Source organism: Trichomycterus rosablanca, chromosome 9 (genome assembly GCF_030014385.1).
Source record: "Trichomycterus rosablanca isolate fTriRos1 chromosome 9, fTriRos1.hap1, whole genome shotgun sequence".
Classification (NCBI taxonomy): Eukaryota; Metazoa; Chordata; class Actinopteri; order Siluriformes; family Trichomycteridae; genus Trichomycterus; species Trichomycterus rosablanca.
The window spans coordinates 12325673-12340328 of NC_085996.1; the positions used below are offsets into that span (position 1 = coordinate 12325673).

The window sequence follows — 14656 nt, forward strand, 5'->3', positions numbered from 1 at the left end:
TGGACAGTGAGTGGACCCGGTATTTAAAAACTTCAGCAGTGCTGCAGTGTCTGATCCACTCATACCAGCACAACACACACTAACACACCACCACCATGTCAGTGTCACTGCAGTGCTGAGAATGATCCACCACCTAAATAATGGATAAATAACAGATGGACTACAGTCAGTAATTGTAGAACTACAAAGTGCTTCTATATGGTAAGTGGAGCTGATAAAATGGACAGTGAGTGTAGAAACAAGGAGGTGGTTTTAATGTTATGGCTGATCACTTTATATGTGTTTCATTGAATCAAAGCTGAAAGCCGGCTGGCTAACATCAAGCAGCCTTAATAGTTCCCCCCCCCCCCCCCCCCCCCCCCGTTCCCCAACCTCATGCTTAACGAAGGGAAGTAACGAGCTCATTAGCGAGGCTCTCTGCTGTGTGTTCTGTGTCTGGTACGCCGGTAGCCTTTCAAAACCTTTTAGCATTAGCACATGCACTAACCTCCCACCGTGTATGGATAACAAACACTTTCTAAAGCTAATTAGGTTGTGAACTTTTGGAAATAGTGTTTTCTAAACACGCTATATGGCCAAAAGTATGTGGACACCTGAACATTGGCATTAATTATTTATTATGAATACGAGGTCTCTTAGAAAAGAAAAGCTGTCTGTGGGAATTTTGGCCCACTCAGTCAGACAGATCACTGTATTGGCTCATGCATTATAGGTATCAAAATAATCAGAGTAATAAATAGAAACAACAATATACATCTATTTTTTCAAATCAACATTTTTCCCATTACTGGTTGATCCCTGCCTCCCAATCCCATCATCCCTCAGGCTTTAAACCTCTATACTTTTTAGCTTTCTTCTTTTATTCTTCTATTTTTATTTCTATTCATCGCTGTTCTTTCCTGCTGTTTATTCCTCTTTTCCTCATCCATCAGTATTAGCCGTAGCATGCTAGTACGTGCTGTTTTTTGTTTTTTTTTAAATCATGAGACTCAGACTGAATCGTGATAATTATACTAAAGGGGTGTATGAGCCAGGGTTTCTTCTCATGCTGTGATGATAAACTGACCATGAGCAATCACAGTGTTTAGATGAGAGGACTGATAATGGCAAACCTGTTTGTGTTTATGCTTCTGGTATTTTACCGAACACATATTTTCATTGAACACTTGTTTTTACTCTTAATCAGTAATTAATCAGTACTTTCATTAGTATGTCATTGATCTACGTATAGTGCTAATTAGCAGTACCGAAAAGGCTTGAGTATGTTTTTTGTGTTGATGTTTCAGACTGTGACTGAAATGATTTATTTATTTATTTATGTTATAATTAATAAATAAACAACTAATTAACAGATCATAAAAAATAACGAAATAAAGAAACACCTTAACTTGTACTATTTCAGATTATTTTAAGTATTACAATAAATGCAAAAATAAATAAATAAATAGACAACTAAATAAATAAATAAGCAACTATATAACAGATCATAATAAAAACATAAATAAACACCTTAACTTTTACCATTCCAAATTATTAAGTATTAGAATAAATGCATAAATAAATAAATAGACTTAAATAACAGATCTCATAATTGATCTAAAATCCTTTTTTGTAACAAATATGCAGTACCAGAGGCAGTATGTTTTGGGTCTTATTTATAGGGGGGCTCTTATTTATTTATGTATTTATTTATTTATTTTTACATTTAAATTTTTTTATTTACTTATTTATTTGTCTGCGTATTAAATGCATTATTTATTTATGTATTTACTTAGTTATTTGGTTAGTTATTTAAAATTGTTTTGTTAGTTACTGTATTTAATCAATCAATTAATCAATAAAAAAATGAATTAATTAATAAATAAATAAACAACTAAATAACAGATCATAAAAAATACATAAATAAATAAACACCTTAACTTTTAACATTTTAGATTATTTTAAGTATTAGAATAAGTAAATGCATAAATAAATAAATAAACAATTACATAACAGATCATAAAAATACATAAATAAATGAACCCTAAATAAACCTTAACTTCTACCCTTATTTCAAGTATTAGAACAAAATATTATATGCATAAATAAATGCAAAAAATAAATAAGTAAATGCATAAATAAACAAACAAAATAACATAGTAAAAATGCATAAATAAATAAAAACACTGTAACTTTTACCATTTCAGATTATTTTAAGTATTAGAATAAATAAATAAATGCATAGATAAATAAATAAACAAAGAAATAAATAAATTAGCACCTTAACTTTTACCATTTCAGATTAGGAGAAAAAGTGCAGGTTTATTATTATTAGTTTATATTAAAGCCTTTAAAATCAGTCAGTAATAACGAGTGTGCTGAAAGCATTTTGCATTAGCATGAAGACTTCACAATAGATGTTTCAAAAGCTGGTTAGTACCAAATTTGCTCTATATTTAGAGGTTATCGGGGCAAAAGGATGTTCCTGTAAGTATTGCTGCTTTCTTACACATCTATACACATCACCATAATACCTTTTAAGCTGAGGTGAGTGGATTATTTTCGATTGCTTCAGGTATTGGATGTGTAGTTAAACTCATGGCAAGGCTGTTTGGACTCGGTACAATTGCTGGGTAATCACTCAGTGTCTTGCGGGAACAAAAGCTAATAAATGTAATTGTGGTTGGATTCTGTTTGTTGTGGGTCTTTTCTGGCTTAATCGGTTATACCATTAAAGTCCTGAGTTTTGAGGATGAAAATTGCTAGTGTACTATCTGTTCTAAACTATGTCACACTGGTTGGTGACAAGACATATGGAACTTGGAGTGGAGGATTTTTAGTGAAAGTGAACTCATATTTCACATAGTTGGCAGTGTATTTTCTGCTAACTGTTTTTTTTTTTCATTGTTTGTACGATGTGGAGTAGAAAGGGACCGAAATGCAATCAGGTAAAACTAGATACAACTAGACTGGGAGGTAAATTGAGGAAAAAAACATGATTTTTATTATTTAGTTTTATTGGTCTAAAATCCTTCTTTGTGACAAATATGTAGTACGAGAGACAGTATGTTTTGGGTCTTATTTATTCATTTATAGAGGACCCTTATTTATTTATGCATTTATTTATTTGTTTGTTTGTTTGTTTGCTTATAAATTTATTTGTTTATTTGTTTTAGATTTCTATTTATTTTTATTTTTTATTCAGTTAGTTATGTATTTGTCTGCTTATTTATTTAAAATGTTTTATTTATTTGTTTGTTTGTTTATTTGTTTTACATTTTTATTTATTTATTTTAATTTTTTGTTTAGTTATTTATTTGTCTGCTTATTTATTTCAAATGTATTATTTATTTATGTATTTATTTATTTTATGTAATAGAAAAAATAAATAATTACATATATAAATAAATAAATACAAAAATAAATAAATAAACAACTAAATAAAAGATCATAAAAATAAATAAGTGAATAAATAAATAAATAAATTACCTTAACTTAGCCAATCTCCTACTTTAGTAAATTCCTAATTCTGAATCTGTTGCTGCTTCCACAACCCTTGATCTGGACACTTTTTACAGCAAGGAAAGATCTTACTTTGTACATAAGGAAAGATCTACTGTAGATAGATAGTGGGTGGGTGTATGGATGGATGGATGGATAGATAGATAGATTTAGGTGACTAACTGTAGATTTCACTTGTCCAGCGATGGTGTCGGGCAACCAGAATGCATCTGGGAATTAAGTATATCCAATTTGGACAATGCAAAAATGGATAAAGGGAAATTTGGCTGCTCTTCATTTTCTCACTTTCTTATCAGCACCTCTGTCCTCTCAACTTGAAAGTCTTTAAATGATTTCTCTCTAGTTTAGCATAATGCACGGGCTTCTCTTTAAGAACAGACGTTCCATCTTTAGTTGGACCACGTAAACTTTGTGCTTTCTCTCTCAACCAAAGGAACCTGGAAGAAGGGGGGGTCGAGTTGGGGAACTGATACGCTGTTTAGCATAATTGCTAGTGTGCTCATGGAGCAGCGTTCTCACGCTCGACTGATTACGGAGATTGAGAATCACAGCCGCCCATTCATCATCGCCCGCAGCTAGAAACTCTTTCATATACGCACTCTTCAAAAAGGTGTTTCATTCAAATCTCCTGGGACCGACCTTAAAAACAAACGTCTGATTAAAATTCACTTAGCGCTCCAACTTTTATACTGATTTATTAATTTTACTCAGTTTTGGGGTAATGAAAAATTAAAACAGTGTTTGAGTAATGTAGCTATGGTAATAAAGAAGAAAACATGTCTGAGATTGATTACCACACTACCCAGGTTCCATTGCTTCCTCACACCCAGTGTTTTTGGTTAGTGGATGACCCAGAGCAACCATGACCAGAATGAAGTGGTTGGTGAATTATAGTGTTGTATAAATGTATGAATATTGGAAAATAATCAACACAAGACAACAACTCGAAGCACATGCTGGTGGATTGAGTAGCTGGCACATAGGTGACAACACGCTTTGTTTCCTTTTTTTATGCTCTGTGCTGCTGTTCATGGTTTGGTTTTCCTGGTTACATTATGTCTTTGGACAGTTTGTATTTTGTTATTAGTTACACCCTTTTTATTTTGTGGCACAACATTGTTCAACTTTCTTTTTTTCTTTATTTCTTCTTTCTTTCTTTCTTTCTTTCTTTATTAGTTTATTTAATGATTTTACATTTTTATATATTTTATTAATTATTTTGTGTTCATTTATTTATTTTATCAATTACTTGTTTGTTATATATTTTACATTCTTATTTTTTTTGTTTTATTATCTGTTCATTTATTTTTATTTTACATTCTTATTTTTTATTTTATTAATCAATTATTCATTTATTTATTTAACATTTATTTTTTATTAATTTATTTATATTATTAGTTATTTGTTCATTTATTTTACATTCTTATTTTTTGTTTTATTAATTATCTGTTCATTTCTGTTCATTTATTTATTTTACATTCTTATTTTTAATTTTATTAATTAATTGTCCATTTGTTTATTTTACATTTATTTGTTTATTTTCTATTCATTTATTAATATTATTTGTTATTTATTTGTTCATTTATTTATTTTACATTCTTATTTTTTTATTTTATTAATCAATTGTTCATTTATTTATTTTACATTTATTTATTTATTTTTTATTAATTTATTTATATTATTTGTTATTTATTTGTTCATTTATTTTTACATTCTTATTTTTTTTGTTTTATTAATAATCTGTTCATTTATTTATTTTACATTCTTATTTTTGTTTTAATAATCAATTGTTCATTTATTTATTTTACATTTATTTATTTTTTAATTAATTTATTCATAATATTAGTTATTTATTTGTTCATTTATATATTTTACATTTTTATTCATCTGTTTATTTTAATTTATGTATTTATTTTAAGTTTATTTAGTTATTTGTCCATTTATTTATTTTAAATTTATTATTTATTTAGTCATTTCTTTGTTCGATCAATTAATCAGTCAATCTCCTAATCTAGTAAATTCTAATTCCCGATTCTGAATGTGTTGTGGCTTCCACAACCCAAACATGTCCAGTCTGTAGCCGCTTTTTATCACCTGCCACACAGAGCCGTACCGCATACAGAGAGCCGCGCTAAGCTCCATGTGACTCCACTGATTGCCACCTCGCAATCAAACAGGTCTCCAGACCAGTCGGAAGACATGAGGCAGGGGGTTTGACCTCCCCAGCCTCAAACATGGCGAGCTGTGTTTGTGTGGACACCAGGCTAAGAAGTGGCTTTGTTGACATTCAGGTTCGAACACCCTGCAGTGTTGTGGCTCCGTCCGGTACCACCAGGACTTTGAATTAAAAGGCCGATATTTTCAGACGTATTTCCTTGAGGAACACTAAGGAATTTGTAGCTTTGGGTTGCCGACATGCTTTATCTGTAATAATAACAGTAGGTTCAATTTATATAGCACCTTTCACATACCCAAGGACACTTTACAAAGTAAATATTAGAGGAAAGAACATATAACATCATTAAAAAGAACACAGCTAAACCAGCACATAGAGAAAGAAGAATAATGTGCAGTAAAGAGGAAAGTTTTCAGTTGGCCTTAGAAGGAAGAGACAGAGGAACAGTGATGAACCGCCAACAGGCACAAGTCTAAAACAGGGAACCGCTAGAAGACCTGAGCCAGAGGATCTAAGAGAGTGGTTTAAATGCATTTGTCTTATTGGTTGTTCAAGGAATTCTGAATTGACTGCTGTACTTCTGTTCAGCGTATAATTTAGTGTATTTTTCATCAATATTGGGATATACACCGATCAGCCATAACATTAAAACCACCTCCTTGTTTCCACTTTCACTGTCCATTTTATCAGCTCCACTTACCACATAGAAGCACTTTGTTGTTCTACAATTACTGACTGTAGTCCATCTGTTTTTCTGCATGCTTTGTTAGCCTGCTTTCACCCTGTTCTTCAATGGTCAGGACCCCCACAGGACCACCACAGAGCAGGTATTATTTAGGTGGTGGATCATTCTCAGCACTGCAGTGACGCTGACATGGTGGTGGTGTGTTAGTGTGTGTTGTGCTGGTATGAGTGGATCAGACACAGCAGCGCTGCTGGAGTTTTTAAACACCTCACTGTCACTGCTGGACTGAGAATAGTCCACCAATCAAAAATATATCCAACCAACAGCGCCCCGTGGGCAGCATCCTGTGACCACTGATGAAGGTCTAGAAGATGACCAACTCAAACAGCAGCAATAGATGAGCGATCATCTCTGACTTTACGTATACAAGGTGGACCAACTAGGTAGGAGTGTCTAATAGAGTGGACAGTGAGTGGACACGGTATTTAAAAACTCCAGCAGCGCTGCTGTGTCTGATCCACTCATACCAGCACAACACAGTGCTGAGAATGATCCACCACCCAAATAATACCTACTCTGTGGTGGTCCTGTTGGGGTCCTGACCATTGAAGAACAGCATGAAAGGGGGGTAACAAAGCATGCAGAGAAACAGATGGACTACAGTCAGTAATTGTAGAACTACAAAGTGCTTCTATATGGTAAGTAGAGCTGATAAAATGGACTGGGTGTAGAAACAAGGAGGTGGTTTTAATGTTATGGCTGATCGGTGTACAGTACATCAGTGTTATCCCACATTTCTCATTTTTTGATCCATATCTTGCCATCTTGTCAATACATTGGATTACTTTCAAGCTTAATTAGTTGAGGGTTTTTTATATTTTTTTTTATACACTGGAATAGTTGCACAGTTGGTGTCATCACTAGAACAGTCAAAACATAACCTTTTCCCATCTGTTTCATCTCAGGCCGATCCAAAAGAGCTGATTCGTCTGGTGACCAAGCATGTGACCGATCGTGAGGGGTATGATTGGGCGGACGAGGAACTGGAAGCCCTGATCGGTCAGCTCCGGCTCTACAGCGAGCAGCTGACGGATTTCACTCAAGCCCAGGTGCTTCAAGGTCTCGGCCGAGGAGTGGACGTACAGCGCTTCAGCAATGACCCTAACTACAAAAAGGAGACCATCCTCGGCCTGGCTGAGTATGTGCTGTCTTTTGTAGTCTGATTACACACGCTGGATGGCCAAGTGTATATGGACACCCATCTTGTTCACTGGTTCCAGATGTTTTTTTCAATGCTAATGCTAACAGGTGTAGAACTAATGTTATATAACATGAATGTTATGCTACCAACTTTGTAACAACAGCTTGGGAAGGGCGTGTCTTTTCCAGCATGGCTGTTCATGCCCCCCCCCCCCCCCCCCAAAAAAAAGTGTCTAGCTTTCTGCTATAGGTTTACATTTACAGTACTGTGACAGTATATTGTCTAAGCAATTGAGGGTTAAAGGCCTTGCTCAAGGGCCCAACAGTGGCACCCTGGCATTAGTGGGGCTTGAACCAGCGACCTTTTTATTACTAGTCTAGTAACTTAACCACTAGGCTACAACTGCCCAGGCGCATCTGCCCTGGCGCAGCGGGACATTCATCTAGCTCACCAGCACAGAGATTCTGAGTTCCTAGGTTCGAATCTCGGCTCTGATACCGGTCGGCTGGCGCCCTCCAGCAGGCACAGTTGGCTAATGCCTGCAGCAGTCAAAATTGGCCTGTAGTCTGCTGGGTGGGAAATAACCACTGTCTAAGTACCTTGTTTGCCCAGGGTGCCTGTACAGAAAGTGGAGGAGCACAGAAATCGGGGCGTGGCTCACCCAAAGTATGGGACCTCACACGAAGTATGGGAATCCACCGACGTATGGAAGAATAAGAAGGGATTGGTGGACTGCACACACATAGGAGGAAGTGTGTCAGGCGAATATACACCCTTGTTGGATGCCATTGGGGTCCACAGCAGCAAATATGCTACGCAAAATTGGAAGATAAAGGTTGGGGGATGTCTTTCTAATAGCAAACCTTACAAATTACAAAATCGTCCCATAAGAGGTGAGGCGAGTATACCCAAAAAAAAGGGAGGGGGGGGGTTAACTCTCTAGTAACAGCCATGGTTTTATAATGGGATGTCCAGTAAGTTAATGTTCAGGCGTCCACACACTTTTGGCCTAGTACAGTGCATATAAATGTAGTACTGCAAACGTAATGGTTCAAGTGTGTGTGTGTGTGTGTGTGTGTGTGTGTGTGTGTGTGTGTGTGTGTGTGTGTGTGTGTGTGTGTAGGACTTTAGATGAGAACGTATACGGGATCTCTCGCTCCTTGGCTCAGCGCTACAATATTTCACTGTGGGAGGTGTACATGACCCATCTCGAGTTCCTCTTCACTGACAGCGGGTAAGAAACCCTAAACTTCAAACACACACACACACACACACACACACACACACACAAAGAGACAGAGTGGAAATGTAATTGTGCCCTATTATTATTATTATTATTTTTCATATTTGTCACTATTTTATAACATGAAACGGGTAACACAGTACTCTGTGGGTAGAACCGTTGCCTCACAGCAAGAAGGTCCTGGGTTCGATTCCCAGGTGGGGTGGTCAGGGTCTTTTCTGCGTGGACTTTGCATGTTCTCCCCGTGTCTGCGTGTTATCACTGTTCAGTGATAAGACTTCGATTCAATTTCAAATAGTACAAATAATAAAGACAAGCACATTTTCAGCACATTCAGTTGTGCAATCAAATCAAATATATTTACACTGACAGATGAAGTGAATAACACGGATTATCTCTTTATTGGTACCTGTTAGTGGGTGGGATATATTAGTCAGCAAGTGAACGAAAAGATCAAGCGTAAGGATTTGAGTGAGTTTGACAAGGGCCAAATCGTGATGACCAGATGACTGGGTCAGAGCATCTCCACAACTGCAGCTCTTGTGATGTGTTCCCGGTCTGCAGTGGTCAGTATCTATCAAAAGTGGTCCAAGGAAGGAACAGTGGTAAACCGGCGACAGGGTCATGGACGGCCAAGGCTCATTGATGCACGCGGGGAGCGAAGGCTGGTCCGTGTGGTCTGATCCAACAGATGAACTACTGTAGCTCAAATTGCTGGAGAAGTTAATGCTGGTTCTGATAGAAAGGTGTCAGAATACACAGTGCATCACAGTTAGTTTTGGCAGCAAAGGGGGACCAACAAAATTTTAGGAAGGTGGTCATAATGTTATGCCTGATCGGTGTATATAAACCTGTAAAAACTGTATCTACACAAACACACCAACCAACCAAAAATATCCAGCCAACAGCACCCCATGGGCAGCGTCCTGTGACCACTGATGAAGGTCTAGAAGATGACCAACTCAAACAGCAGCAATAGATGAGCGATCGTCTCTGACTTTACATCTACAAGGTGGACCAACTAGGTAGGAGTGTCTAATAGAGTAGACAGTGAGTGGACACAGTGTTTAAAAACTCCAGCAGCGCTGCTGTGTCTGATCCACTCATACCAGCACAACACACACTAACACACCACTACCATGTCGGTGTCACTGCAGTCCAGAACCTAAATAATACCTGCTCTGTAGTGGTCCTGTTGGGGTCCTGACCATTGAAGAGCAGCATAAAAGGGGGTAACATAGCATGCAGAGAAAAAGATGGACTACAGTCAGTAATTGTAGAACTACAAAGTGCTTCTATATGGTAAGTGGAGCTGATAAAATGGACAGTGAGTGTAGAAACAAGGAGGTGGTTTTAATGTTATGGTTAATCAGTGTATATATATATTTATGCACACATCCATGTGGTCCTGCTTGTTTTTCATTTATCAGTGCTTTTATTATTTTATTATTATTATTATTTCATTTATTTTCCAACGTCTTTGTTCTTCCCACCGTGAAAATTATTTTCATTTTTTCCCGCTCAGCATAATCACATGGCTTTAACCTCACTCCTCTATAGAGTAAATTGAGTGCTTTAGAGCGATTTCCACCTTTTCCGCCTCCTTCTCCGCCTCCTTCCTGCTCTCACCAGGCATGCTCGGTCCTCATTAGCATGCAGGAGTATTTCTTCTCCATCTACAAGATGAAATAAGGAAACACTTTTCATAATCTCCTACCAATTAATCTACACGCTTGATATTTACAGCCGGGAATAACACCAAAGGGCCTGTTCACAAACTTTCACAATTATTCACTAACTTTTTGTTGTTTTGTTCATTTGTAGGCAAATAACATTGTTAGGACTAATAAGGTGATGTAAACATAAATATTTACTGCTCAGGGAGTATTCACACAATAAACGGGATTATAATTAGAGTGAATTTTGTGATTATTATCTAAGGAAAATGAACTCAGCATTGCACCAGCTATTATGTAAATGCTCACACATCTTAGAAGCGTACAAGTTTATGCTGGCAGGAATTTTTTTATGTTACACTAGTACAGCTCATTTTGATTTGCTAGATTTGAAGCATGACTTATGGGATGTGATGGAAAGTGTGTGTGTGTGTGTGTGTGTGTGTGTGTGTGTGTGTGTGTGTGTGTGTGTGTGTGTGTGTGTGTGTGTTTCCACTAAAAAAAACCCTGCCAAATTAAAAACACCTCCATGACATGTTCTGATCTAGAGCTTGTGTATGCGCTTTTATTAATGTGACATTTTTTGGTATGCATATATACTTACATACTTATTTGTTTTTATGTTTTAGTTATTAAGGGTTCTAGAATGCTGCCCACTAGCTGTTACAAAAAAATATTAAAAATTTTACAGTTTATTTGAAAATAAATTCTATACTTTTACCAAAAAATAAACATGAATTTTTATTTTGACGTTATGTGAAACAACTGAGATTTAAAAAAATATTATTAATAATAATAATAATAATAATAACATTGATAATTATAATAATAATAATAATAACTCAAGAAGAAGCTGTACAAGTGAGTCTGGGGTGCTTTTTTCATGCCTGGAAGATCCTAAGCCAATAATTCAGGTTACTTTTCACATCAGACAAGCAGCAGCATAGAAACTGCAGTAATAATAATAACAATTATTACTGTTGTTGTTATTATTATTTTACTATTATTGTTATTAATAGTATCAATAATAATAATAATAATATTATCAATATTATGAACAATATTATCAATAAAAACAATAATAATATAAATTATATTATTATTTGTAGTAGTATTATTAGTATTATTATTGATATTAATGAATAATATCATTATTATTAATAAAATCATCATTATTATTATTATTATTATTATTATATGCATTATTATTATTATAAACAATAAAAACAGTAATAACATAAATTTTTATTATTAATAATAATATTTGTATTATTATTAATTCATAATATCATTATTATTAATAAACTCATTATTATTATTATTATTATTTTAGCAATAAAAACAAGAATAATATAAATTATTAGTATTATTATTATTGTTGTTGTTATTATTAATATTAATAATAATAGTAATAATAGTTATTACTGTTCTTATTATTATTTTACTAATAATAATAATAAAATACTAATACTAATAATAATAATAATAATAAAATAATAATAATAACAAAACAACAACAATAATAATAACAATAATAAATTAATTGCTGTATTTATTGTTGAACACTGATGGGGAAAAGGTGACTAAAAGTTTGATTTATTTGCTGATAAAACATGCACATACATTAATTATGCCCTACCTGGCTGTACACTTTTAGAAAATTTCTTTATTACATAGTACGCTATTGAGATCCACTGGAGTTACAGTTGCTTGTTATAATGTTTATTACGCTAGTTCTAGTCGTAATTCTATTGATTATCAGAATGTCACTTGCTTTTAGCTTAATTGTAGTTTTTTGTGTCCCACTGATTCTCGTAGCCAGTAGGGATTGTCTGTTCTGCACAGAGAATGATTTTTTTTTGCAATGAAACGTTGGTATTACGGTTTGGCGTGGACGATAAGGTCACAAATACTGTAAAGCTTGTGTGTGTGCTCATGTATTCTGATAGACACTATATTATGCCCCTACCCGACACATTTATAAGCTCCTCCGACGAGTTTCCTCTCAGCATGTATCTTGGATTCTTATTGGCTGTAGTTCGACACTGCACTCACTGCCAGTCACAACCTGATCGCAAAATTTTTTACACTACAGAATTTTGAGTCGCTGACAGGTCCAGGTATTGTATTATAGCGTGCTAGATATTTTTTCATGAGTATGTGAGTGATTGTCCAGTGTTCTGTGAGCCGCTCGGATCAAGTTGTTGAACAGTTCACATATAGCGATCGAGAACCAATTTACCTCTGAGCTGCCACATCCTGAGCTGCCACAGCGAGCGAAAATCATGGCAAAAATTGTGTAGTGTGAACTAGACATTAGTTCCACTGTTCTAAAAAGCAGACCTGTTTTCTTAAATTCTTTCTCATTTAAAACCTTGTAAGGTAAAGACCACTGAAAACTCTTACTTGTTTTTAACACTATAAATCACTGGATTCTCATTTCCACTTTTACTATCCTGGGCATTGAGATCCATAATTTGACCCAATTTTCTTCACGAGTAAGTCCACCATGTAAACCGGATTCTGTGTCATCACCTTGGAGCCTTATTACTGGGGTTCCCCCAGGGCCGTCGACACTTGGTCTACTTCCTTTATTCCCCTACAATAAATCAATAGTCTCGGTGATTAGAGCTCATGGCTTTCCTTTCCACGGTTTGACAGATACCATACGTTTTTATTTTTTTCTTCTTCCACCCACGTCATGTCTTGTAGATAAAAAAATGCTTTTCTGACATCTCTTCCTGGATGGAGATCCATTATCTGATACAGAATTTTGACAAAACATGGAAGTTAAGGTAATAACTGCAGTAGAACTTTCAATCACTACAGAGCCCCTTATGGAATTGTGGTCTGATTCAAGATTAGAAGCTTGTCTTGCCTGACTGGTTTAGACCAACCACCACCTTCTTTAAATTTTTACTCTATATCTACAAACTGCATTAACCGTCGAACGTCCACACAAACTCTGATTGTTTCCAGACTTGGTTACCGTAAGCTTTGATTGACAGCTCTCAATTGATATCCCCCTCCAGAGTGTTCAGAATGCTCCTGTTCACCTTGTTTACAACCTACTGAGGTCAGATCTTCTCAGAATCACAATGTAATATGCAACACTTCTCAGTCAAGTCAATTTTATTTGTATAGGACTTTTCATAATATACAGTATATTGCCAAAAGTATTCACTCACCCATCCAAATAATTGAACTCAGGTGTTCCAAGCACTTCCATGGCCACAGGTGTATAAAACCAAGCATCTAGGCATGCAGACTGGGTTGCTCTCATGAGCTCAGTAAATTCCAGCATGGTTCCGTGATAGGATGCCACCTGTGCAACAAGTCCAGTCGAGAAATTTCCTCGCTACCTCCTCTCGCATACTGCTTTCGCATACTGTTTAGTATGGAAGTATGCCATTGCGGATGCAGCCATTGTCTCAAAGCAAAAGGAACGACCTCTGACGACCAAAAACCTCTATTGAGCAAATCAAGGGCGACAGTGGCAAGGAAAACTCTTAACATACAGGAAGAAACCTTGAAAGGAACCAGACTCAACAGGGACCTCCATCCTCCTTGGGTGGCCTGGACAATACACAACTCAGCTATGGAATGAGCTCCCTTCTTGAAAAACCCTGAGTCTGTCTGAAAACCTAGTGAACTGCCTTGCTGCCCACTGCCTACCTGGGCAGCGGCCAAGATACAGATGATTCTAACTGACATCGATCTTTAGGAGGCAGACACACTTCTCAGACAGCGATTATGTCATCAGCGTTTCTGCCTACCGTCGCAGTGTTGGCTTACTAAGCTAACAGAGCTAGCCTCAGGCCATTCTAACCGATGGACTGAGGAGGCACAAATAGCTAGCATGCAAGCTAACATCTCCCATTGTCACTCTTGGCGTGTCGGTAGGCAGCATTTTAAGGCATCTCAAAATTCTTCTTCTTGGGAGCGTTGTTGTTGATATTGTTATTTTTGTTGTTTGTTATTATTATTATTATTATTATTATTATTCTTGATGTTATTATTACTAATATTGATGTTATTATTATTATTATTGATGTTATTATCATTATGATTATTATGATTATTAATGTTATTATTATTGTTGTTGTTATTGATTTTATTGATGTTATTATTATTATTATTCATTTTATAATTATTATTATTGATGTTATTATTA

At 35.5% G+C, this 14656-nt stretch overlaps 1 protein-coding gene across 1 annotated transcript in view; it reads left to right on the top strand.

The window, feature by feature from the left end:
• Nucleotides 1-14656, top strand: part of nbas (NBAS subunit of NRZ tethering complex) — a 248075-nt gene that overhangs the window by 127982 nt on the left and 105437 nt on the right. Inside the window, exons 41-42 of the mRNA XM_063001902.1 lie at nt 7328-7560; nt 8687-8797. Of these exons, the coding sequence (XP_062857972.1) occupies nt 7328-7560; nt 8687-8797 (344 nt within the window). The remainder of the gene's footprint in view (nt 1-7327; nt 7561-8686; nt 8798-14656) is intronic.